This window comes from Diceros bicornis, chromosome 23 (genome assembly GCF_020826845.1).
Source record: "Diceros bicornis minor isolate mBicDic1 chromosome 23, mDicBic1.mat.cur, whole genome shotgun sequence".
NCBI lineage: Eukaryota > Metazoa > Chordata > Mammalia > Perissodactyla > Rhinocerotidae > Diceros > Diceros bicornis.
This window is the reverse complement of record NC_080762.1, coordinates 6,871,026-6,898,003: the sequence shown is the minus strand read 5'-3', so window position 1 is coordinate 6,898,003 and position 26,978 is coordinate 6,871,026. Positions and strand designations below refer to the sequence as shown.

The 26,978-nt window shown below is 41.8% G+C and overlaps 2 protein-coding genes across 21 annotated transcripts in view; one reads left to right on the top strand and one right to left on the bottom strand.

Annotated features, from left to right (window-relative positions):
• The window catches only part of EPB41L2 (erythrocyte membrane protein band 4.1 like 2), a 220,045-nt gene extending 196,954 nt beyond the window's left edge, over window positions 1-23,091 (bottom strand). For 12 of the 20 annotated variants that reach the window (XM_058566278.1, XM_058566274.1, XM_058566284.1 and 9 more), the window contains exon 1: window positions 23,006-23,091. The gene's annotated coding sequence lies outside the window, so the exon portion shown is untranslated. Of the gene's footprint in view, window positions 1-14,036; window positions 14,095-23,005 lie in introns of those variants that run through there. The other 8 variants (XM_058566291.1, XM_058566290.1, XM_058566292.1 and 5 more) reach the window with 2 other exon arrangements.
• LOC131420317 (basic proline-rich protein-like) lies at window positions 22,117-23,391 on the top strand. Its single transcript, XM_058566161.1, has 2 exons — window positions 22,117-22,243; window positions 22,337-23,391. The coding sequence occupies exons 1-2, from the start codon at window positions 22,117-22,119 to the stop codon at window positions 23,389-23,391; spliced, it is 1,182 nt and encodes a 393-aa protein (XP_058422144.1).
• Window positions 23,392-26,978: the final 3,587 nt, after the last annotated feature.

Below are 26,978 nucleotides of genomic sequence, written 5' to 3'. Positions count from 1 at the left end.
AAGCAAAGGTTAGGATGCAAACCCCTTCTCGTTTCCTCTGAGGGTGGACTTTATAACTGTGAAACATGTTGAAACCCTTGCATTTCCAAATTCACATCCTTTAATCCATGGCCCAGGAAGCTGACTACCAAAATAGGAAGACAGTAATAAAGATGTTGTCTAAGACAAAATCTGACCAGATTCAAACTCTTGAAATATTTTGTTCCAATAATAACTAAATAGTAAAACAATTTTATAGATGATGAAAGATCACAGAGCATAAAATGAGAAGAGGCCTTAGCAATCACCTAACTTCACCTTGTTTTTGGTATGTTGGTATCAAGGTTTTACTCTGCCTGCTCAGTGGCACTTTTCTATCAGGTAGATGCTTCTTGTGCCATGGCTAACAGAGATTTGACCCTATTCTCCAAAGGAAATTTTATTGCCTTTAAATAAACATATTCCTTGCTGTCAAAGCCTGAAAGGGTCATGTCAAAAGGACTCAGGAACCAGCCTCAAGGGGCTCCCACCGGCCAAAGTGAGGACAATTTGAACACCAAAAAAGAATGACTGTGCTTGATTGAAATACACTGAATACGTAAAAATCCACAAGCCAATAATGATACTCAAAAAAAAGAGAAAGACAAACAAAAAAACTTAAGATAACTATTATACTAATGGCTTACTGCAAAATTTGGTAAAGGGAAAAATCAAGTTTCTATCCTGCACTTCAAATAAACTGTATTTCATGGTAATCCAATAGTGCACATTGATGAAGGAAAGCTATTTTGCATGGAAAATTGCAAGCTTATAAAGTTGAAGAAACGATAAAATTTAAAAATCCCACGGGGCCGGCCCCATGGCCTGGTGGTTAAGTTCAGTGTGCTCCACTTCAGTGGCCCGGGTTTGTTTCCCAGACACAGACCTACACTACTCATCAGCAGCCATGCTGTGGTGGAGACCCACATACAAAATAGAGGAAGACTGGCACAGATGTTAGCCCAGGGCAAATCTTCCTCAAGCAAAAAGAAGAAGACTGGCAACAGATGTTAGCTCAGCATAAATCTTCCTCAAGCAAAAAGAGGAAGACTGGCAACAGATGTTAGCTCAGGGTAAATCTTCCTAAGCAAAAAAAAATCCCAAATTAGCGTATACAGTTTCAGTTTTGCAAAATGAAGAGTTCTGGAGATTAGTTGCACAACAATATCAGTGCACTTAACACTACTGAACTGAACACTTAAAAATGGTTAAGATGGCAAATATTATGTTATGTGTATTTTACAACAATTTTTTTTAAATCTCATTTTATCACCATTTTGCCACTCCCAGTGAGATAACTGATTCAGGTAAGGATTACCAATGGACACCAACATTATCAGGTGAAAGACAGATAAGGAACTAGATATTTGTATGGGGCCAAAGTCTCACTCCTCCAGGACTATATGCTGGTCTCAAAGGGAATAATCTAATTTTACAACGGGGAGATCAGTCATCACCTTATTCAATCTTAGCTTCACTAGCAGTGAGAAAACTACATTATGTGGCTCCTGGTGTGATGCAACACGAAGGATACAACTTGGCTAATAAATACTCTTACCAAAAATGTTTACTCTGAATCTAATCAAGCCTTTAGCTCTAAATTCTACTTTACATAAATACAGACTATAGAAGACTGAGTTTAACACCACCACATGGAAACGATCAGATAAACCCAGAAGATTGTACTAGATAATTAGGAGTCTTCTTGCATCTCTCCAACAGGTCACTGTCATGAAAAGAGAGTGAAAAGGGAAGGGCAGAGAACTATTTTAGATGACAAGAGACTTAAGTGACATAACCGTAACCAAATGCAGTATGTGCTCCTTGACAGGATCTTAGTTTGATAAACAAGCCATAAAGAATGTCATGAGGATGACTGGAGAGATTTTAATATAGACTGAATATTAGATAATATTAGAAAATGACTGCCAATTGATTGTTATAAATAACAATAGTGTTCTGGTTCAATGGGAAAATGTCTATATGTTTTACAAATACATAATAAAGAAACTGGAGCGAAATGTCCTGAGTTCCATAATTTAAATTACTTTAGAGAAAAAAAATACGGTAAAAAGTTAATGCAATGAAAAAAGTCTCTAGGCAATGATCATCAATGGCTGCTAAAAACCTTTAGGCAAAAGCTCTCTCTCTCTTTGTATATGCTTCCATCGTAAAAAGTTTTAAAAAAGAAGGCAGGAAATGAAGCCTAATCAGAGCATCTTCACCTAATCACAGCATGTTCTTCACCTACTATGTGACATAAGAACACCAACCAAAATAAAACAAAATAATATAAAACCTAGCAAAAGATTTACCAACACCGACAAAAGAAAGAAAAAAGGACGAAAGGCCTATGCCACAAGCTTCACAACAAACCAAAAAAAGAGAAGATTCTGGTAATAGCAGTGTGATCCCATGCACTTCTAGAAAGCGTACAAACATGAGGGGGAAAAACTAGGCTGTGGGGATGTGGATGTTCCTTATCCTATCTTCTCTATTTATTTGCACATTTGAAATTTTCCATGATAAAAGGCAGGAAAAAAAAGATTACAAACATCCTTCAAAAGGATCACTGCAGAACAGTTATCTATTCCCCACATACGCTGGTTGCTTTTTGACTCACCATCTTCCACTTTTATTTGCAACTGCCCAGGAAGGGGGGTCGGGGTGGGGGAGGTAGTCACTAACAAACTGGCTTACTGGGTGGGAAATTAAACTAGCAAAACTGGTATGTTTTCTATATTTTGCTAGAAAAATCAAGACTTATTTTACTGTAAAATGTCTCACTTTAACTGAAAACTTGGTTTGTGGTCTGTAGAAACTACTAAGGCATCTGCTTTCTCCGTTTCTTTTTTGGAAATGAAGCTGGACTAGAGACGCTTGTGTAATTTGTATTTGGATGTGGTGTTTGCAGAGAATTAGCATCTTCCAAAATTTCTAAGTGGTTCCATCTGTTTTTATGGGGAATTTGGCTTACAATGATTTCAGAAAATAAGAACTAAGAAAGAAATCCAATCGCCTTAACAATTAGCTTTGTTATACTCTGAGTGGTTTTAAGAAATAACAGAACCCATGAAATACTCACAGCAAAAAAATATTTTAAAAATTGAACCTGGGGGCCGGCCCGGTGGCGCAAGCGGTTAAGTGCGCGCGCTCCGCTGCGGCGGCCCGGGGTTCGCTGGTTCGGATCCCGGGCGCGCACCGACGCACTGCTTGGTAAGCCATGCTGTGGCGGCGTCCCATATAAAGTGGAGGAAGATGGGCACCGATGTTAGCCCAGGGCCGTCTTCCTCAGCAAAAAAAAAAAAAAAAAAAGAGGAGGATTGGCGGATGTTAGATCAGGGCTGATCTCCTCACAAAAAAAAAAAAAAAAAAAATTGAACCTGAAGCTGATAAAAACCCTCTGTATGTAACTACCAATTTACAGGACAGGAACAGATTAAACTACAGCACAGGAATTAAATCAGCAAAATAAAAATTGTGGGAATGATGTAGGACAAACAATACAATTTCTTCAAAAAAATAAATGACAAGGAAATAAAAAAGAGGAGACCGAACCTATAGATTTAAGGTTCTAATTGCAATATGTGGACCTAATTTGGATCCTAATTCAAACAAAAAAACTGAAAGAAAACAAAGACAACTGGAAATTTGAACAGAGTGAATAACTGATGATATAAAGGATATACTGTTAATTTTTGTAGGTGTAATAATGGGTATTGTAATTTTTTTCAAGAGTCTTAGCTTTGAGATATATATATTGAAATACATGTAGATGGAATGACAAGATGCCTGAGATTTGCTTCAAAATAATACAGTTGGGGATGAAGCGAATAGGGATGTAGATAAAACAAGCCATGAGCTGATAACTGTTAAAGCTGGGTGATGGGAATGCACGGGGTGGAGAGTTATTCAACTATTCAATTTACTTTTGTATATATTTAAAACTTTCGAAATAAAGCTTCTTGATGTAAAAAAAAAACAAAAAAAGCTGGGGCCAGCCCAGTGGCGTAGTGGTTGGGTTCGCATGCTCTGCTTCGGCGGCCCAGGGTTCACAGGTTCAGATCCCAGACGCGGACCTATACACCGCTTATCAAGCCATGCTGTGGCAAAGTAGAGGAAGACGGGCACAAATGTTAGCTCAGGGCCAATCTTCCTCAGTAAAAACAGGAGGACTGGCAACAGATATTAGCTCAGGGCCAATCTTCCTCACACACACAAAAAAAGCTGAAATAATAAAGTTAGGTTATAAAATTTTTTAATTAACTTTAAAATTTTCTAATGTCTAGAAAAGAACACTGAGATATTTTTGACTTAAGAAAGTAGAATATTAACAAATAAATTCAGAATTAATATTTTCTACCTTTAAATATCTTTAATCACCTTAAAATTTCAGCAAGTCACAAAATGAGAATCATAAAATCTTAGACTTGTAGGACACCTTGGTAGTCACAAAGTCACATCTCCCACCCTGTGAATCTTCCTCCCACCTTCCAACAGGCAATTATCAGCCTTTGGCCTGCGTCCTTCAAACCCGGGGGAAGTCGCTCCCTCCCAAGGCAGCCCACTCCATTCTCTGCCTGCTCCAACTGTTAAAAAGTTCCTCTTGAAGATGGGCACAGATGTTAGCCCAGGGCCAATCCTCCTCAGCAAAAAGAGGAGGATTGGCGATGGATATTAGCTCAGGTCTGATCTTCCTCACAAAAAAAAAAAAAAAGTTCCTCTCAGACCAGGAAGGAAACTTCCCTTATCCAAATCTCTTAGTTTTACCCACGAAAAAGGGTTTTTCAAACACAGATCACAGTCCATTGGTGGGTGGTGAAATCAAGTTACCGAATTGTTGGCTGACATTTTTAGTTTTATTATTATTATTATTAAAGAAAAGAAAATCTCAGCATACTGCAGAGTAAGGCCAAGAAGTAATTTATGAAGCTTGTTTCTGTTATTCACATACACACACATATATATGCACATGGGCTTCCATATCAATAAAGGGCCAAGATAAAAAAAAAAAAAAAAGAAGTGAGAAAGCCAGTGCTCAAAAGATAGCTCTCAACAAGTTGCCCACTCCAGCAAGTCTTACTCCTTCAGTTATCTCAACAGCTAGTTCCTCATGTGCTATGGTTTCTCCCGATCTCAACATCCCAGGCACCCTTCCATGGACATGGTTTCAGTTTCTCTAAGCTTCCCCTCATTTTTACTGAGCAAATATGTACTTAGTGCATACTACATACCCCTTAGAATGCAATATCTAAAAATAAACAAAATATCCCAAGTCAAAGCAGAATAATCAATTACAGCCCACCTTCTGCACAACATATTTCACACATCCATTTAAAAACTTTCTTTGATGTATTATTAGAGATTCCTCTAAGTCAGATAAGGATCCAAAGCTCAAGAGAAAGACTTAGCCTAGAAATAGATTTTGAGTTAACAGATTATGATGGTAACTGAAGTCTTGGGTGATACAAAATTAGTCAAGACTAAGAATCAAAGGCTGAGGACAGAACCCTGGAAAACAGAAAAAACTGAAGGAATCATCAGAGGAAAAGAAGCCTGCAGAGAGCAGAAGAAGTTGAACAAAGAGCTCTAACATGTCAAGAGAGAATTTCAAAGACAGTAAGTTTGGTCAAAGTCAAAAATAATAGAGAAAAAATGTACTCAGTAGACTTGATAACAGGGCCATCTATTACCTGGAAAAGAACAATTTCACTGCAGTGGTGAGACCAGAAGTCAAAGTGCCTTGCACTGAGGTATACAAAGATATCTACTACTTTTTAATAAAAATTCACATTGAAAAGAAGGCCAAGACTGCACCATTTTAGAACTCTTTAAAGAAATTTATAATTAAGCAGACAATTTTTATTTCCAACAAATTTCATCTTGTTTATTTCAACCCATTTTGTAGCTAGCAAGATAATCTGTACACAGATTAGGTTTCCCTACCATCTTCCATGAAATCTGTCAATCTGAGCAGCAGTCCTTGTCTGTCATAGAAATCACTGGCAAGAATACTTTAGATAGGAGACAACCAGGTTAAAATTTCAGTAACAAACACCAGACTTCCCTCCACTAAACAGTTTTTCCCCAAAGTTGCTATCAAGATACCATGAAAGCTTTACCAAATGTTTTGTCTATGCTTTTCCTCTAAGGAAGGGCACTTTAAATGACCTTCTCCATAAGCAGAGACAAATGAATAAGCCACAGACAACATTTTATACAGATCAGAACTTATTTCAGGGCATCTGAACCACTTAAGAGAAAGACACAAGCAACATCACTTGCCCCATGTCACACTTAGTAATTGGTGGACTGGGACTTGGGGACAAAACAATTTTCTTTCTCCTCTCTGCTCCTTTCGGAAAAAAACAATGTCAGATACCTGGTTTGTTAAAATACCAGTCACTCCAGGACAAACTCCCACAGGACACATTTCAGGACAGACCAATGACCACCAAAATTCCAACAATACACCTGGCACTTCAGGATACTCAACCGAAGACAAAACTTTTGATCATTCAGTGGTACTCTGAACTACTGACTTCAGCAACTCCTTTGTGACTTGTCAACATTCTAGATGAACTCAACATTCCATTTTAAAAAACAGTGGGGGAGAAGGAAGACAGACACCAGCGGTTACCACCTTCCTTTCTACATGCTTCCACTTCTCCCCCTTTCTCCATCATAACTAAGGCCAGTAACAGAAGGTGAGTACAATCTCATTAACTGCTTTCAAGTTTCTCAACGAAAACTACCCTCAGTGATCAAATTACATCCTAATGCAATAGTGTAATCGTGGCTCTGGTTCAAAATATTTACCTCTGGGCAGGGGAATGCAAGTAGGAAGAGGGTGTGAAGAAGGAATTTACATATTCTTAGGGATAATACAGGACAACAGTTACAACTGCAGGCTCTGGAGCCAGGCGCCCTGAGTTCAAATCCCTGCTCTGCCATTAATTCGCTGAGCGACCCTGAGCAAGTTACTTAACCTCACGGCGCCTCAGTTTTCTTATCAGGCAAACCTAGAATTACAGTACCTACCACACAGGCTTACTGTGAGGATTAAATGAACATATGTAAACATGCTTACAGAACAGTATCTGACCCATATTCAAGAAATGTAACCTATTATTAGCAATATTTTCTAACGCAATAGGTAATGTCTTTACAGAGAAATTATATTAAACTATATTTTAATAAAAGTACAAATTAAAATAAACTAATTCAATATGTAATGTCTTTACAAAGAAAATATACTAAACTATGTTTTAGTTAAAAGTACAAATTAAAATATAAAATAAACTATCTCCAACATAAAAATCTTGCCTGTGTAATTAGGAAAGACACTTCAACTATTAAGTGATTGACAGCTTCAGCTACAATGCCCATGTTTTACATGTGATTTCTAAACTAGCATATGATCAATGTTTGATCGTTGTACTGCCCCGTCTACACCGACAGACAGACCATACACACGGCGGGGTGATGTGATTTTATAATAACTATGTAGTCCCATTAAAATTCAGTCAGCTGAAAAAAAAATGTTTCACTTGGTCTTGTTCCAACACATTGCCACTAAACTATGCTAAGCAAAAGAAGAATGAAAGAGACAGAGAGAAAAGGGCAGGGTGGGAGAGGGAGGTGGGAAGGGAGGATAGGAGGGAGGAAAGAAAAAAAATAAATCGAAAAACATTAACATCTAATGTAAACACAAGCAGGAGCAATGGGAAAAAAATACAGAACATCAACATTACCTTGAGAATATAGTAAAATTTGAAGATCAGTTCACATTTGGTTTAAAAATTGTTAGGTTTTTTAGCACTGGCTAAAGCATGTCCGTGTCCACAACGCTACATTTAGATGAAACTGCTTTCACTGACCAGAACATTCAGATATTAATTCCAAAAGCGTGACAACTGAATATGCCATAAATGAACTAACTTCTGTAATGCTACAAAAGCAGTAATGAACATGAACTTGATTTTGGAGACCACAAAGAGCATGCCAAAAAGAAAGGGGAGGGTATCTTACTTATCCTTTTACAAATGAAATTACAAGATCTCTAGAATTTGCTCTAAATAATGGGCAGACAGGGGTATCAGGGAGCGGAAGGGAACTACAGATGAAACAAGACTGGCCATGTGCTGGGAATTTTCAAAGAGGGTACAGGGAGTTCACTATACTATTAGTCTCTCTACTTCTGAATATATTCTAAATTTTCCACAATAAAAAGTTTAAAAAAGAAAAACACTTTTCTATAACTGACAATGATACATTCTTTTCTCCAAAAACCACTTCAATAGATAATCAAATACAGTAAAAACACGACTTCAAAAAATCTAACAAAAAAAATGTTCTTAAAAAAGAGCCCCATTATCCTTCATTGCTATCATGTGTGTTGCACAGAGCAAGTAACAGAGACCACAGATCCAGAGAATGCTCTAGAATCCATCCTCAAGTCTTTCCATTAAGCTTGCAGCACTGGGGATGAAAGTGAACTGGCCTCAATTAGGAGAAAAGCTGGAGCCACATGTGCACTACATCGGCCGCCCACATCCACGGCTCTTCACTGCAGGGCTGCAAAAGTTGAGAAGATCTTCAACATACCTTTATTTTTCTGTCTGCGAGTGGAGGGAGATGGGGGAAGAACGAACTTGTTCACATTCCCACATGTGCATAATTTAAACCAGACAAACTTGGCATTAAGGAAATTAAGACACAGGCTCTACTGATGTTGATTTTCATGGCCAAGATCCAAAAACAGTTCTGGTTACAAGCTCATGGATAACCTCCCGATTCCTTTGTCGGTGGACAGACCCAACTCATTGCTTGACACCTGAACCTTTCCCATAGCATTTTTATTCATTTTATTAAGAAAAAGAAAGTTTTCCTTTTCTCCTTAAGAGAAGTAGATTAAAGAAAACTTTTCAAGGAAGATGTTCATTCAGCAGCTTTTCTACCAGAATCTAAAAGCAATTAAACAGAGCATACTGGGGAAAAGTAAAAGATTATCATAATAAAAATGGGCTCCCAAAATGAAGGTTGAATACGCACCATTACCTAGCATATGACCACGGCCCCACTGGCTAAGACTTGTGAAGGCATTTGGCACCAATTCCCACAGGACTTCTACCTCCTAGTTTTTTCAACAGTACTTCAAAATGCTGACACGTTGATTGAACTATTTTTGGAAGACCTAGCTCTGTCTACCTTCAGTGCTCAAGATACACATATATGAAAGCCACAAGACAGCCCTGTAGCTACAAAACTTGGCAGGCTTCCTGAGTTCTCCAAGAAAACCAACTAGCAATTCCATCAGCAGCCAAAGAAGGGCCCAGAGTAGAGGGAACAGCTCTGGCCAAAGCTCCAGAATTAAATTGCCAAGTGACTCTAGATAAGTTTAACCTCTTTCTGATTTACTTTTCTTATCTGTCAGACCTAGGGTATGAAATTGTTTTAAGGATCAAATGAGATTTTAAGGATTTATTTTGAAAAGATAAAAAAACTTCACAAATTAAAATAGAATTTTAAAAAAGAAGGAAAGAACAGAAAACCCTTAGAAGTCTATGCCACAGTCACCATAGATAGTTTTATACTGTTATCTGTTAGGAGAAAGCAGAAATGCATCAAAGTACTTTGATTAAGGACATCATATTTTGAACCTACCCAATATTTCTCAAACTTTAGTTATTCACATACCTACTTTATAATTTTTGCTAAATCCAAACAGCCACCGTATTACTATTTAATACTCATCTTTAAATCAAGTCACTTAAAAAATACCTACTTGAGCTTTATGCTAATATCAACAAAATTATAGTTTTGCATATACATAGTATATTTTTCTGATGCACACTAACATATATATTTAACCATTAAAAGATAAAGATTCATGGGGCTGGCTCAGTGGCATAGCGGTTAAGTTTGCACACTCCACTTAGGCGGCCCCGGAGGTTCGCAGGTTCCGATCCCGGGCATGCACTGACACACTGCTTGTCAAGCCATGCTGTGGAGGCATCCCATATAAAGTAGAGGAAGATGGACATGGATGTTAGCTCAGGGCCGATATTCCTCAGCAAAAAGAGGAGGATTGACATCGGATGGTAGTTCAGGGCTAATCTTCCTCACAAAAAAAAAAAAAAAAATTCTGAAGGGAAAAAAAAGATAAAGATTCATCTGTATACCATCTCAAATCATTTTAACATACCACCACACATCAGGGAAATACTGTCCTGATCTCTTGCCTGCAACATCTTCTACACTAATGAATAGAGTATTTGAATTTATAAATCCCTAAAATCCACTGGGCAACTTAACCAATGCTAACCACATGCATGCATGGGCCTTTGGATCTCCCCGGAGCTTCCTCAGACCTCACAGCCACCACCTTATTCAGAACCTCCATTTTTGTTTCACTTTCACCAAACCCATACACAAAAATCCCTAATGTGTATATCTTCACATTAACGTAATTCCCACTCCCTATTTATTCCCTAGTAATGAAATTTTTCACCCTAAAAGTATTTAACAGAACCTACATGAGTTCAAAGGTTCCTCTAACACTAAGCCAACAGTCAAAGAATATTTAAATTTATGTATGAAAACCATGTGTCAGTCTAAAGACAAACTAAGATATTCATTAAACTCTATAAAGTTGCCATTTCTGATACATATTCACCAAATTTGTTTTTATTGTGTATTTTTAAATCTAGTTCAAGTATGTATTATAAGATTTGTATGCTTGTACTGAACTAATCCTTGAAATATCACAGGAAAAAAATATAATACATTTGCTGAACTCTTCCTGGGAAGCACCTTCTGGTTCAATGATGTATCAGTCATCCATTCCCATCCACCCTAGATGTCGACTCAATCGCCTGATTTTTTTCTCTCTCTCTCTATATATAACTGAAGTTCAATGCAGCATCTGGTATGATAAAAAAAAAAGGACAATTTTATTATGGCTGCAGTCCTTACCAAATTGTGAGTACCACAGTAATCTTGGGAATGTTATTTTTATCAATTTAAAACCCTAAAATCAGTGGGTTGAACATGAGTTAATTTCTGCTCTCTCTCAAAACCACACTAAAATGACAGTAAGGAAATTAAAAAAAAAAGGAACAAATCCACAAAAACAAAAAAACGGGAGGGGACAGGCCAGCATATGACATATATCAACAAAATTTTAGAAGATGGAAAACAGATGTGCAAAGTAACTGACTTAGCAGAGCAGAGGAAGCCGAAACCTGAATTCCTGTTTTGGTGGAGGCCTGTTAAGAAACAATCTGATTGTCAGAGAAGCCCTGAGAGCCTTAGGAACTGGAGGTTCCACATACCACCGAGGGCTGAGGTGAGAGCTGAAAATAGGAGACCAGTTGGAAGTAAGTACAAGGAACATTTAAACCCCTCCTACACACACACACACACACACTCATACTCACTCACTCTCTCTCTCTCCCCCCCAACCCCTTCCAAACCTTTGCAGCCAGAGGAAAGGAGGTTCACTCTGTAGAGAAGTTGAAGGAAGAAAGGCTCTGGGCTCAGGGAACCTACAGAGGGCAGATGTAAGGCGCTATACAGAAAACAAGGAGGTCCAATTACTCAATCACCAAATATTTACATAGTGCCTACTCTGTGCCAGGCACTGTTCTGGGCACTAGAAATACTGGAGTAAACAAAATAGATGAAAATATTTGCATTCACGCAGCTTACATTTTGGTGGGTGGAGGGTCAATCAACAAAAAGTAAAATATATAATGTATCAGATGATAATATACACTACAGTAACGCATTGATATGTTCTGAGAAATGCATCGTTAGGCAACTTTGTCATTGTGTGAACATCAAGAATGTACCAAAGGCGAGCCAGCGCTGATGGCCTACTGGTTAAAGTGCAGCGGGCTCCACTTCGGTGGCCTGGGTTCAATTCCCAGATGTGGACCTACACCATTCGTCTGTCAGTAGCCGTGCTGTGGAGGTGGCTCACATACAAGAATCAGAAGAACTTACAACTATACACAACTACGTACTGGGGCTTTGTTGGGGGTGGAGGGGAGGGAAAAAAAAAAAAAAGGATGAAGATTGGCAACAGGGTAAGGTTAGCTTGGGGCAAATCTTACCCTGCAAAAAAAAAGAAAAAGAATGTACTGAAGGGGAACAAAATTTGCCACCCCAAAATGTGTCTCTTTAACATGAACATTACTTTAGGCTGATTATTTTCAAGAAACAAAAGACTCAGAAAACTTTTTCTTGTTACCTCCTCCTTAACTGCCTAAAAGAATTCAGATACAAAAATCTGTCTCAGGAAGTGAGCTATCACCTCATAACATGAACTAGGTGGTGGGACAGGGAGGAACCTAGAAGACTGTTGGGCTCGCTCTGTGTTCTGTTTCTGTGTGGCCAAACACACACGTGTTTTCCAAACATTTGCTGTTTTTCACCCACCTCTGAATCTCCTTCCTTTCCTTCGAAGTCCCTGACTCTCCCCACCCCCAACATCTTCTTTGTCTTTAGCTGAGGATGGTATTTAAGGCGAGGACTTTGGCCATTCTGCCAAGTTATTTGGTTTTTCTGGGTTTCTCCCACGTACACATTATTAAACTTTTTCTCCTATTAATCCGTCTCATATCAATTTAATTCTTAGACCAGCCAGAAGAACCCAGAAGGGTAGAGGAAAATTTCTTCCTTTCCTACAGCATTTACACAAACCTAGATGGCATAGCCGACTATACACCTAAGCTATATGGTACTAATCTTACAGAACCCCCATCATATATGCGGTCCTTCATGGACCAAAACATCGTTATGTAGGGCATGACTGGATAGAAGAAAGAAAAGACAAAGAAGAGATTTAGGGTGTACTGGGGTTGGGGTGGGAGCAGGGCTGTAGTTTCAAATAAATGATCATGGGAAGCAAAGATCTGAAGGAGTTAAGGGAATAAGCCATGCAAGTATCGGAGGGAAGAGCACCCACACAGAGGGAAAGCAAGTGCAAAGGGACATCAAGAAAGGCAGGATTGGAGATACTACACACGTGGAACAAGAAAACAACATTACCAGAAAGAATATTCAGTGTCCCAGGAACAGCTTGGAAAATAGGAAAACAAAGAAATTCAGTAAAGAGGTTATAAGAAAATGTTGAAGAAATTTCCCAAAAAGCAAAAAGCAGAACAAAAAGACAAAAGTGATGATGTCAGAGAGAAAAAAGTAACAAAATTGGAGAGTCAGTCTAGGAAATGCAACATCCAAAAGTAGGAGCTCCAGAAAGAACAGAGAACATAGAGGGAGAAATTATTACAGAGGACTATTTCTGAAAGACAAGAGTTCCAAGCTGAAAGGGCCACTGAGCGAGTGCCCAGCACATGCGTAAAAACCTCCCACACCAAGGCACACCATCACGAAATTTCAAAACATCAAGTTCAAAGAGAAAATCCTGAAAACTTTTAAAGAGAACAAACCAGCCACACATATAGAAGCAGAAATTAGAATCGCATCAGTCTCCTGAACAGCAACACTGGGATGCTGAAATACAACAGAGTGACTGATGCCTTCAGAATTCGGAGGGAAAGTAATCAGTTGCTTAGAATTCTATACCCAGCCAAACTATAAAAGCATTCAAACTGAAAGCACAGAAAGGCATTTTAAGAGTGGTAAAAAGTTGCTTTAAGACATGCAAGACCTCAAGAAATTCACCTTCTATCTGTACTTCTTGGGAAACTACTGAAGGATGTACTCATGTAAGGTAAGAGTTAAGACAGGCACAGGGAGCCCAGGAACCTGGGAGCCCAGCAAGAGAGGCACAGGGAATTCCCAGAATATTGCTGTTCTAGAAAGAAACCAGTCCAGGAGGATGGAGGGCCTAGGAAGGAGGTCTCCAAGAAAAAAAGAAAATGGTTGTCAATATAGTTTTCAACACAGTTTAGGGCTAAATTAGGATGGTACAAAGAAAACTATGCAAATAAGGAAAAAGATAAGGCAAATAACTTCAGGATAAAACAAAAAGTTGTAAAAGAAAGTACCTGCAATCAAAGCAGTTTACATGGCTTCGCTGTGGCCTCCGTGTGCTGTGGACGAGGCAGGAGTGTGGGTCTGTGAGTGGGAAGAGGGAGTTAGGAAAGGAGGCTAACTCCAACCAGGGTAGAAGGTCAACAGCTATTATTAGATAATAATTTTAGATAAAATGCAAAAATCAAAAACCAAGAGAATTGTGTTATTTAGACAAAACACATCGGATAATAAAACCAAAAGGACTGAAAGCGGCTGCCTCTGGGGAGCAGAAATCTGTCATGAAGGGAGTTTGGGCAGGGATCTGCTACTTTTCCTAATAATCCTCGTAGTAGCACCTCACTTTCTAAACCAGATCCGAGCACCCTAGGGAATGCCCTTTGCACTGTAAATGAAATGGCAAAAAGTATAACACCGCCTGAACGACAAGAACTGAGGGGGCAAGCCACATTTTATTCTGATGTGTTTTGTACTCTGGTGTTTTTCTTATGTTGAAACATCAGACTGGAAACGTTATACTAACGTGAAAAACAAGATGAGGCGTACTCCCAATTCCAGCATGACTGGAGACTTACACAATGAAAAGCAGTACATACTCAGTCAGCCGCATAATCACACCTTTACAAAAGAAAACCAGGAGGCGGAAAACCAGTTAGGAAACAAGCTTGTCTTTTATAATAATCAGATGCTGTAGATGCCAACAAATTCCTAAAAATTTCAATTCTACAGGATAATAGCATCAAGCAATTAAAAGCAATAACTGGCCCTCCCTCTCCAGCAGAAGACACAGAATTTTTAGCAGCACACAAGCTGGGTGCCCTTGAGCAACTTATTCCATTTTTAAGCCTCGGTTTTTCACCTGTAAAATGAGCTGCAGACCACGTTCCAGATGCTGCGGTAAGGATGGGGATACTAACGTGTAAAGCACCAGCTACAGTACCTGGCTTATAGTCTATGCTCCAAAATAGTTATTTTTCTTCATTTTTCACATTTATCGATTATCAATGCTTCTGGCCTTATTGGATTACTTAAAATGGAACGTAGAACAAAGCCAATCCACCAGCATAAGGTGCCCTTGTCCAGCACAGGTCAAGCAGACGACAAAGGGGCTGATGTGAGAGCACCTGCAGCCAGGATGGAGGCTGGAGGCAAAGCCAGCAAGAGGTGTCAAACAGAAGCCCACACCTAGCTTCCTCGGGAGGAATCCTACCCACCCCACGACGAAAAAAGAAAAGGAAAAAAGAAATTGAATCAGACCAAGTCTCCAGATCCAACTACCAATTCAAAGAAAACACAGAGGACAGAGGAACACGTTAACTACACTACAGAGTTGAAATCAGCAAAATTCAGGCTGCGGGAAACCATATAGAACAACCAATTGGGTTTCTTCAACAAATAAACTGCAAAGAAAAATAAGAGATGAAGGGGAAACTACAGCTTATTAGTGTTTAAAGATATATCAACCAATCATAATGTGCAGATTTTATCTGGATCTCGAGTCAAATAATTTTTGTCAAAAACTGATACTTGAGATACAGAGAACAGACTGGTGGTTGCCAGAGGCAGGCAGTCAGGGAGTAGGCAAAATAGGTAAAGGGGCTCAAAAGGCACAAACTTTCAGACATAAAATAAACAAGTTCTGGGGATATAATACACAGCATGGTGACTATAGTTAATAATACTGTATCGTATATTTGAAATTTGCTAAGAAAATAGATCTTAAAAGTTCTCATCAGGAGAAAAAAAATCCGTAATTATATGTGGTGATGGATGTTAGACTTATTAATAGATTTATTGTGGTGATGATTCTGCAATATATAAAAATACCAAATCATTATGTTGTATACCTGAAACTAATATAATTTTATATGCCAATAATATCTCAATTTTTTTTAAAAATTGCTACTTGAGATAATTGGAGATTTGAATACCAACAATTGGATATTCGATATTAGGGAGTTTTTAGTGTAATGATGGTAGTCCAGGTATGTTTATAAAAAAGTTATCTTCTAGAGATACACGGTAAAATATTAAAGAATGAAATGAAAAAAAAAGCCAAATAATATACAAATAAGGTACAGCTATGGGCTGCCGTGGCGTGACACTAGGCTTCAGAGAACAAGCGATCTGTTTATGAGCAGTGAGTCACGAAGTCTAGGAAGAAACTAGAAAGAGCATTCTTTCCACATGTCACTAAGGGCCTACTGCGTGCTGAGCACTGATTAATGGGCTCCATAAACTACGAATGGTAGCGACCCAAAGGTCAGCCTTCACAAAGGGAGAAGCGGGAAAGGACCGCTGCCCCAAGGAATAGAAAAGCACCCCCTGGCAGGAACACCTACGTGAAGGTCACACATTACCTAGGCTCTTTTGCATCTTTTAATTGATATTTAGTTAAAGAGATGCAAACTCAACAGTCTAAAGGAGCCAGACATCTAATGCAAATGAATGACAAGGTCTACAGGTAAGAAAAGGAACGGGAGAGACTTCGGCACAGTAGGGAAAGGGTGACCCGTGCCAGATGGGGCAGGAACTACTAAGGTCTAGCTCATGGTTGTTGCAATGGAGAAGCGTGGGCCCAGTGTTTCCCAAGATCCTCCAATTTTCCCAGAGAAGCCTAAAATAAAGATATTTATGTGAAACCTCCTGCTTTCTTACTGTTGGCAACTAAAAGTTAGCATAAGTTGAAGGAAAACACGCCTGCAGGTCTACTTCACGTACAAAAAGACGTACTGGATTCACAAAGGTCACATTTTAACACCACATGCAGAGATTTAAACACCAGCAATAAAAACTTCACTAACAGCTTTCTTCCAACAAGCTTACGGAAGTTATAATATAGCACACAAATTTTACACTCAGCATCGGTTAGCTCTGGCAACACAACAAAAAAGACTACATTCTCCCTGGGTTATTGAAACTAGAGCCAAACAGCTTTGCGGTATATATATGTATGCTCTTTTGTACACGACCAAAAAAGGCAGATGGTTTGTTAGGACAAAGTTTTCTACAAGTTCAAAAACTCTAGAGATACGGTACTGAAATTGTTAAAAAGTGGTTTTAACTTGTGATCACCACAGGAAATGACAGTTTCATATCAAAGACTGTACTTCCACACAGATAACAATTCCTGACCACTGCAAAAAAGCTGCTTACCACATATTCACAAGCAGCCCACTAGGTCTTTTCTTAACCTAACAGTTTTCACAGACGCCAGGCACTATGTGAAACATTTTATAAGCAGCGGCTCATTTAATCCTCACATAACTCTAGGAGGTAGGTTATGAGTGTTAACCCTAAAGACAAGGAAACCGAGCCTTTGAGAAATAATTTACCCAAGGTCACACTGGCCTAAGTGGCAATCTACCCAGCCCCTAACAGTGTGGCCTTGTTACAGATCCTTTCTAATCAATATTTCTATCAAAGAAACTCGTGAGGAAATAAAAGCCCATTCATTAGGCTCACAGGTAAGAATGCAAGAGGCCAAGATTACATCAGAATTCAGTTTAAACTTAAAAACTGGGTAAAGGGGTCAACTAAAAGAATTCAACTGAATAGAAATAAGCACAAGAGGAAGGGGGTGGATCAATGATGAAAGTGCAATACAGTAACATGAAAAAAAAGAACACAAGATTTCGATTTCCTAATCTCAAAAAGAAGAACTGAACTAGATCAGCAATTTTCAATCTTTTTTGTTTCCCAAAACCCTTTCAAAAACTGCTCCCAAAAATCTCTCTCCCTCTGACACACACACTCACCCACCCCACTTTACTTACAGTCTCAGGCAGTTCACAAACCCCTGAGGCCCACCCTGGGCGACACCTGGCTCACTAACCCCACTCCCCACCCCAGCTCAAGAGTCTGAACTCGGTGATCTCCACACTCCTTTTGTCCTCCAGGTAGATGCATCTAAGGTGAAAAACAAGTAGCCTGTTTGGACAGAAAGGAGAAGAACCTGAGAATTATGGCAGAGCATAAACCACACTCTAATTCAGTGTCTTCAAGCTACGGGGATGTGTACATACATTGGTAGAACAGAGAAAACTGAGATATGATCAGGCTCAGCACTGTGGTTATCATGGTAGTGGGTCCAGCTCTGCAGCTCATCAGGAGGTCTGGAAAACTGAATTCAGGGCTTGGAAAAGATGATTAGAGAGGTGGGTAACCAGACCTATACAAAAAGTTTTTAAAATCACAATTACCTCGGAAAAAGGCAATTAGAGGGTAAGACACGTCTTTTAAGTATCTGAATAGTGAGGCCATAAAAAGAGCAAAGCAAGAGAAAACTGGCTTTTCAATCATGGCATGAAAGATTCTGTTTAGATACAATGAACTTCCCTACCTGACCCAGACAGCAAGGTCCTACAGATGAACGGGGACAAAATCACCGTGAAGCCCTTTCCATCCCCTCTGGTTCTTAACCTGGAAAGAACTAAAATCATCCCCGTGATGCCAAATTTAGTTCCATATGTGAAGGGTCAGCTTGGCTACCTAAAGCGAAGCCTTACTTAATTTGCTTCTCAGAGCGAATAGAAAGATAATTCTTAGTCCTCAAATTTATTCCACTTTACTATAAAAATTATTTGGGAGGCAATCTATATACATTTAGACCTTTATGGGTCTCATGTGCTAAAGTAAAAAAATACCAAAACGCAGAAAAGAATGTGAAATGAAAACATATTTCCATTTTGAAACTAACTGAGACTATGAAAGTAGCCCAATTTCAATCTTTGAAAAAAAAATCCAGAAGGAGTATGAATGCACTTACAGGCCACACGAAGTCTATTCCTCTACTAAGGAGTAAGAGACATCACTTTAAAAGTGAGAAAATTGGGAAAAACCACTGAAATTTTCATTAAAATAAATACTATCTCGAACACTAGATATTTAGGGAAATAATGTATAGATTATCTACCCTTCTAGACGTGAAAAACACGCATTTAAGAAAGCCACACAGATTTCAAGCCAACACAAAACAAGGGGAAACAATATCCAGTAGTAAGAAAAGCAAACCCTCTACATGAAATGTTCCCTAAGTGACATTCCTACAGGAAATAGTACCAGGTTCTACATCAACTCCAACTTGCAAAGAATCTTCACTAAAAGCACATCCAATATATTTTATAAAGGTTCAACAAACTGAGTCATTAAATTTATTAACTACCAACAATGTTATAGGTGCTTCACATAACACATATATACAGCACATATGCCTTGTCTCATACAACATAGACACACACACACATTTCATAGGAAAAAAAACTAAAAAGCACTGGCTATCACTATCAGTTATTCTAGCTGATATTGGAGATGATTTCTTTCTTTCCTTTATGGCTTACCTGTAACTTCCAAATAACTATAGAATTCATAATTGGAGGCCATCCTCCTAAAGTTAATGATAACAGGCACTGACTCCATTTTAGATTTTAAGTCTGGGGCACTGCCCAGTCTGAGGAATGATAGAAATCTTATGAATATCAACTTGCTGGTCTGTGCCAAAACATGGCATTCCCAAAGGATGCTCTGTCTGGAATCTGTGGGCGGACCATATACAAACCTTCTATTAATTCAGGCCTTCCAAAGAGGCTGGAAATGCCTGTGTGTTGGGGGAAGACAACAAGGGCTGAAAGTGGATTTGCTGACTCCTAAGGGTCCAGCCCTGAGACTCCAGGATTCTATAAAAGGGCAGTAAATTAGGGTTTGGCTCGTATTTGCTGACTACTGAGGCCAGCATAAACATTGACTTGAGGCTTTTAAATCTGTAAGGGCACCCAGTGGTTAGGTACAGTAATTCCGAATCTGAAAAAGCAAACAAGGCCACTGGAAACGTTTCTAAATAAAGGTGGGGTGGGGGACACAGAACGTTTCCTTTGTTTTCTCCGTGTACACAATACAGACTTTAGACCTGCAAAATTTGACTCTCAGCAGTATTGATCCCTATAAACTATTTTATTGCCTCACAGAAATACTAGCAATTCATACTTTTCCAAAATTCTTCACACAGCTTTTAGACTACTTCAGTACAAAAGCAAAGAAAAAAGCCCATACTTTCCTGTGGAAACAGAAACAAAGTCAAACCTTCAAAGTATTTAGCATTCTGCTATATAAAATATAAACCCCACATTCCTAAATAAAATGGCAAAGATAGAACCTTTGTAGTTATCTAGCCACAGTAATGTGAGAGTGGTGATTCAGAGCAAAACCTGATGTTAAACATAACTATACAATATTACTAATTACAGAGTAATTTTACCAATAAATATTTTGGTTGAGGACGGCTTTGTCATCTTAGCAAATATTTTTAGTTGAAAGCAAGTGGTTGGGTGGTACATGTGGGCATGGTTCTGATTTTTAAAAATCTATTTTTAAAATCTGGCAACTGGATAGGTTTTCTAAACTCAATTCTTCAGAACTGGTAATTTGGAAAGGGTAAACCACAAGAACGTTACATTAACAAGCAAAAGACCTAACAAGATCACCAACTCACATCAGCACAAAGCTAACGTGGAAACCTCTGAGTGTTTCGAAATCTAATGGTGGGCCCAGAGGGTCATTAACACCTGTACATCCACAAACTACCAAAAGCTATGGCTCCAAATACAGCAGGAGCCATCTGAATATCCTGGTTTTATATTTGCATAGGTATTTTTTGGTGGGTCCCTCTTCAGACAAGTCCCCTAAATCTGCAAATCTGCTTCTTTCTACTTGAAATTAAATTTCAGATTTTAATATGCGAATCCAGTTGTATACACACCCAATTTAATACACATACCCAGCTGAAAATATTCCATAGCTGTTTAAATTTTTTACACAAGTTGGTAATAATTTTACCGAAATCCTAGCTTTGTTAAATGATGTTTTTTATCACTTTTAATCATTTTAAGCAATTCTCATCCAATTTAGATATCAAGAATTTGAGGCTGGGGGCTCAACTCACCCACCTATTTTCTCTTGAAGGTCTTTGCACACAGTGCTCTAACTACTTGGACTAGAGGTAAAAAATTAAAGAACTGTTATGACTAGGTCTTTCTTAAAGACGGATGTTTTAAAAGAAAAGAAACTGTCCCCTCCCGTTACTCTAAATGAGCAGCCTCTTGTTCTTAGCAGTCCTTCTGCACACAAGACCACTACTGACTTCAGCGGGAATTCTGCCCAAGAAGTGAACAAGACAGGACAGGATTAAATTAGCCCTAAATCCATGCCATTGTTCCAAGCCATTATCACTTGCACAGTTCTCCAATAAGCCCCAAAGTGCAGATATCTGAGGTTGGATGGTGGTTTCAAATTGAATTATAGAACTGATCACTCGAGCTCTGACAGGTGACACAGCTTAGCTCTTTAAAAGTTGTGTCAGCCTGATGGATGTACTCGGTTGGCCCTTATCACAATCCAGGATTGCATTGCCATGCAGCCCCATCTGTGGCTGCAACAGCGACCCAGTGATTTCTCACAGCGAAGAGCCTGCAAACGGAAACGGCATAAGATTCAGTGCCATTCGTTCCCCAGTAAAACCTGTTCAAAGCCTCAGAACTCTAAATCCCGGCTCCTGAGGTCAAGAAATTGACTCAATTTCCCTCGAGTGCTAAAACCCCAGGGGAAGTGTGATAGGATACAGTCCAGAATTCTAATTCTCAATACAGTACTATAAATGGAGAATAGAGAGATAATGGATTCCGGTGAAAAAAGAAAAAAGAACAAGAGGAGAAATGAAGAGGGAACTGAAGAAAATGGAAGAATAAAGGAAAAACTGGAAGAGTCACTTAAATTTAAAAAAAAAAAAAAAAAAACTTAATAACAAGAAGAACAAGACGCCTGGCACACACATGCCATTTCAGATGCAAGAACTTCAAGAAACTGAGGGAAAGATGTGATTCGGAAAACAGAAAATATATCGACAGCTCCTCTGGGTTCCACCTTCCCTCCTGCCCACCCAGGGCTCTTAAAAACAGGGGCAGCGGTGCTGGTCGCGGGGCATTCGATTTAAGGCATCCTCCACGCAGAGATCCCTCCCAAAATAACAGACTGGAGGCCGGCGCTCTTCCAACCTCACCGAAAACCCAGAGCTCAGCGGAGGCTGGCGATCTCGGGAAGCGTATGACCGGCGCCCGCCCGCAGACACCCCGGCTGCCGGGGGCGGCGTCGCGGGCTGGGGACCGGGCCCCGGACGCGCATTCCACGCCTGCCCGCTCCGTCCTGTTCTCCTCCGCGTCCTTCCCCCGCAGCAACCCGAAAACTGCCCCCACCCCTCTGCCCCGGCCCCGGGGGAGGAAAACGGGCCACCTGCGGGGAGACGCCTGGGGGTCGGGATTGTGAGGACCCCCGGGGGCCCGGGCGCCGGCGTCCTCGGGCGGCTGCGGGGGCGCGCAGGGCGGACGTGGGGCCGGACCCGGGGCGCGTGGGGCCGCCGCGCCGCCTCGCCCGCTGCCCTCAGTGCCCACGCGCGGCCGGCCGGGGAGGCGCGGCGTCGGCGCCCGCGTTTCCTCTCACACACCATCCTCCCAGAGGGCGCCGCCGCGGCCCCGGAGCCCCGCGCCCCCAGGCGGGCGCCGCGCCCGGGATGGAGCCGGATTCCGCCTCCCGCCGCCCGCGGGCCCGGGACGCGCGACCCCGAGCCCGGCACCCCGGCGGGCCGGCGCCGTCCTCACCGCGCCCCCACCGCTCCTGGCTCCCGGGAAACGGGCAGCGGGGACCGCGGTGGGGCGGGGAAGCGGGGAGCCGCCTGGAGCAGCGGGACCGGACCCCGGGGCGGGAAGGGGGTCCGGCAGCGAGGGGGCGGAGAGGAGAGAGGGAGCCGCACAGGATCCCAAAGCCGGCCACCCTCCCCCCCGCTGGGACCGTCCCGCCACCGCTTCCTGCCCGGGATCGGCTTCCCAGCTGCAGCCAGAGGGAAAGTCTGAGCCGCCCCTGCAGCTCCGCAGGGACCCGTCGCTCGGCCCGGGGCCCCCGCCCGCCCGCCATGCCGCAGCCCCGCACGCCTCCTCACCCGGACGCCGCACGCCACGAGCTCGCTCGCCGCGGGACCCGTCCCGCTCCAGCCCCAGCCGCCGGGCCGCCGCGCCGCCGCCTCCCTCCGCTCGGTTTCAAATTGAAATTCCCCGGCTGGGGCCGTCAGAGGACTCGGCGCGCCCGCCCCGCCCCCTCGCGGCGGAAGCTCCTCCCGCGCCCCCGCCGGACGCGCCCCCGGCGCGGAAACCCCCGCGCCCGGGCCACGCCCCCGGGCACGCCCCCGCGCCGGCGGCTCTTGCCGCAGGGTTGGCCGCGTGGTCGGCGGTACCCAGGCTGGAGGCACCGCGCCGCCCTCTGAGCTCCCGGGATGGTGGTTGCCGGTGCGGCCGTGCAAGGCGTTCTTACCCGCGCATCCCGCCTTAAGTGCCCTTTTATCGACTTTTAAAAGTTATATCTTCAAGGTGCGTTCATTGATGAAACCTTGATTGAACGCCTAGTCGGTGGCAGACACGAGGCGAGGCCCTGGAGACGCGGAAATAGGGAAAACGGGGTCCCCCTCGGTCTGGGGTGGAAGAAGTGCTTCCACAGAGAGGGCATTGAAAAGAAACCGTTTATTCCTCCTGAGGGAGGGACAGGAGGGAGCGGGGAAACCCCGTGGAGGAGGGGCTTTGATGCTGAACCCAAAGGCTGAGGAGGCCTGGAAGAGGCTGGAGACTGGCTGGGGGCCGGCTGTGGCGAGCCGCACGCACGCACTCGCGCGAATCCGCCCGCCGTCTGTCTTTTGTACAATCACACCGCTTTCTCTCAGATTCTTATTTCGTATTTTCTGAACGTTGGCGTGTCAAGCGGGATGCGCAGGCCCTTGCCTCCAGCATCTCGAGTCTTTTGCCTCCTCTCGCCTCTGCTGAGGTCTTTAGTGACTCCGCCTCGGCCAAAGCAGTCTTCTTTTCTTTCCGAAACGTAACCTTTTATCAAATGCACAATGTCGGGTGAAACCTCAGTTACAATACCTTCCGTGTGTGATGCCTTTCAGTTAGCAAAACACTTTCACGTGTTTTAGCATTTGATCCTCACAATAACTTTATGAAAAAGGCAGGGCAAGTATGATCTCCATTACATCAAAGAGAAAATTGAGAGTGGGGAAGATAAATTATTTGCTAAGGTCTTGCTAGTAAGTCATAAAAATAATTGCTAACATTTACTGCGTGCTTTCTGTGCGAGGCAGTGTTCCAAGTACCTCAGGTGTGTTAACTTACTTAATCCCCATATGCTAAGTACCCAAGTTAAACTTAATAAGGTGCACTCATACAGAGAGAAAACCTGATTAGAAAGCAGTCCTGGCAAAGAAGACCTGGGAATTTTACAAGACAATACTCTTAGGAACTTTGAGGCAGATTTACAATGAGACTAACAAAACTCAAGCTTCAGGATCCCTCATTTTCACAGCCCTTGAAACTAACTTTGTAAATTTTTTTTTTTTTTTATTAAAGAGGGTCCCTAAAATTATACAAGCTTTAGGGCCCATAAAACCTAGATCTATCCTTGATGAAACCTTTTAAAATACTAATGCAAAATAATAAAATAAATGTAGCATAATTAATAAAATATAATATCTTTATCATAGAAAATGATATTCCTACTATATTTTCTGTTAAAGCATGTGAATCACTTCTGTCTGACACCTTTTAAGAAGCATATTGACGAGTTAAATTCTATCCATAGTTGGGTGACCTTAATAAATGTGGACCTAGCAAGATTTAGCCTAAAGAAATGATTGAAGGTGATGGAAAAGTTGTTATCAAATGTCTAAAGGCTATTGTGTGAAAGAAGAATTAGACTCTGTGTTTTAGACACAGCCTTACTTTGCCCCAACATTTCGATGGAATGGAGCAGATTCCTGAGGGCCTGGCAGGAACTGAAGGTAGAAAAATCAAGTTCCGGGAGCTATAAGGAAGTGAAGAAAACAGATGGAATATGGCACTGTACCATACAGACGTCGGCAAACAACAGGTGGTAGACCAGGCAAGCAGGGAGGTCTTAAAAGGGACAGAAGAGGGGTTTGGACAGACAAGCAGGGCAAAGTTCTGAACAGCTGATATCCAGAGATGCAGGCAGCGTGGGGCAGGACTACAGGCTATGATTCAAGGCCAGAACATTAATCCCCAGGAAAACAGACTGATAAGTGCAAGGCTAGGTCTCCCCACTAGACAGACTGGAGTAACAGGCAAGGGACCGACACAAAGAACCAGACAGGAATCTAGATACCAGACCTGAGAGTCACCACATCCAAATTTAGCATCACAGCCTCAGTCCTGGGCACCATCTGCAAGCAAAGGCAGTCTGGCAATTTGGACTAGAAATTTACCCAGGACCTCCTTAATGCCCTTTCTTACCAACTTGCTCCCACAGGCATGCTCCTAGGAAATCTTGATCTCACTATACTGGTGATTCATTCTTTTATCTTTTTGCTTTCTGGGTGGCAAGCCCAACCAGGTGGAAGCATTGGAGGGGCTCTGGATTGAGAACCTGCCCTTCCTTTACATGGTCCACAGGCAGAAAGACCTGACGGTGCACTCGCATGTTCCCTCTGATTGAGGCGATCTCAGGCTTCACGGGAAATGCATACATTCCCAGTTCCGCTGCCATAGCAAGGAAGACACCACACAGATGCCAACAGGAGTCACTCCATCACCTGGCCAATCCCTGGAGCTGTTTCGGTTGTCTGTGGCTGCATAACCCCAAAACTTAATGACAACCGTTTCATTGCTCATGATCCTTTGGGGCAGGCAGTCAAGCAGGACTCAACAGGGTGGCTCATCTCTGCTCCATGTGGTGTCACCTGGAAGGCCCAACTTCGAATGAAGGATCCAAGATGGCCTCACTCAAATGTCTGGCAGTTGGTGCTGCTTGTCAAGCGGGGAGCCCAATTTCTCCTCTACATGGATTCTCATCATCCCTCTCTCTCTTCATGTGGTCTCTCAGCAGGGTAGCTCAGACTGCTTTACATGGCACCTGGCTTCTGGGAGGATAAAAACAAAAGCTACAAGGCCTTTAAGGCCCAGGCCCAGAAGTCACACAACATCACCTATGCCCCATTCTGTTGGTCAGAGCGAGTCAGAGAGCCAGCCCCAGTTCAAGGAGAGGGATCATAGACACCACCACTTGATAAGAGGAGTGGAATGTGTGTACAGTGATGGGAACAAGTGTTGGCAGCCATCTTGGTAAACAATTCACCACAGAAGCCATGTTTTTCTCATCTAGTGTTAGAGTCTGCCCTCAAGCAACCCTTCTTTCCATCTGCAGTAAAATTTCCACAGGTTTTTCCTCAAAAGTATCACAAGGCCCCTTTTCCATCTAAGTCACACTGAGTAATGATAACCTCCTTTTGAAAGGCCACTCCCAACTATTGCTAATAACAGGTATAAGCATCTCACGCCTGCCAAACTGAGGGATTCCCTCAATTGTAGCTGGAGTTGTGCCACTCACACGCCCATGCTCCATCTGGCTCAGTGACAGAGAAAGAGGCCTGAACACGCTGGTTCCCTTCAGCTGGAGCAGAATCTCCGCAGTTACTCTCTATGGGATCTCATGGTTAATTGCTCCCTAGAACTGAAAGCAGAACTAGAATAAGCCCAATAAAAATCCCAAAAAAGCCAAATTTGGAAAGGATGAAACAAAGATGTATTGTTTTAGTTTAACAATCTGAGAGTCATTATGTACCAGGCCTCCTGCCATGCTCTGGACACACAGAAACGAATAATACAGTGTCCCTGCTATGGTGGAGTTCATGGTCTGGTAGATGATACAGCTAGTAAAGGGAATCAGGAATTCTGGTTCTTTTGTGTGCCCTCAAATTGTTCTCACTTCCTAACACAGACAACACTTAGTCTCTGCCATTTTATTTAGAGTATATATGAAATAGGATAAAACAATGGGTTTTGATATCAATATACAAGCATCACTGAGTCCCGTTTCATACCAATTCCATTCAGGCAGTAACACAGAGCAAG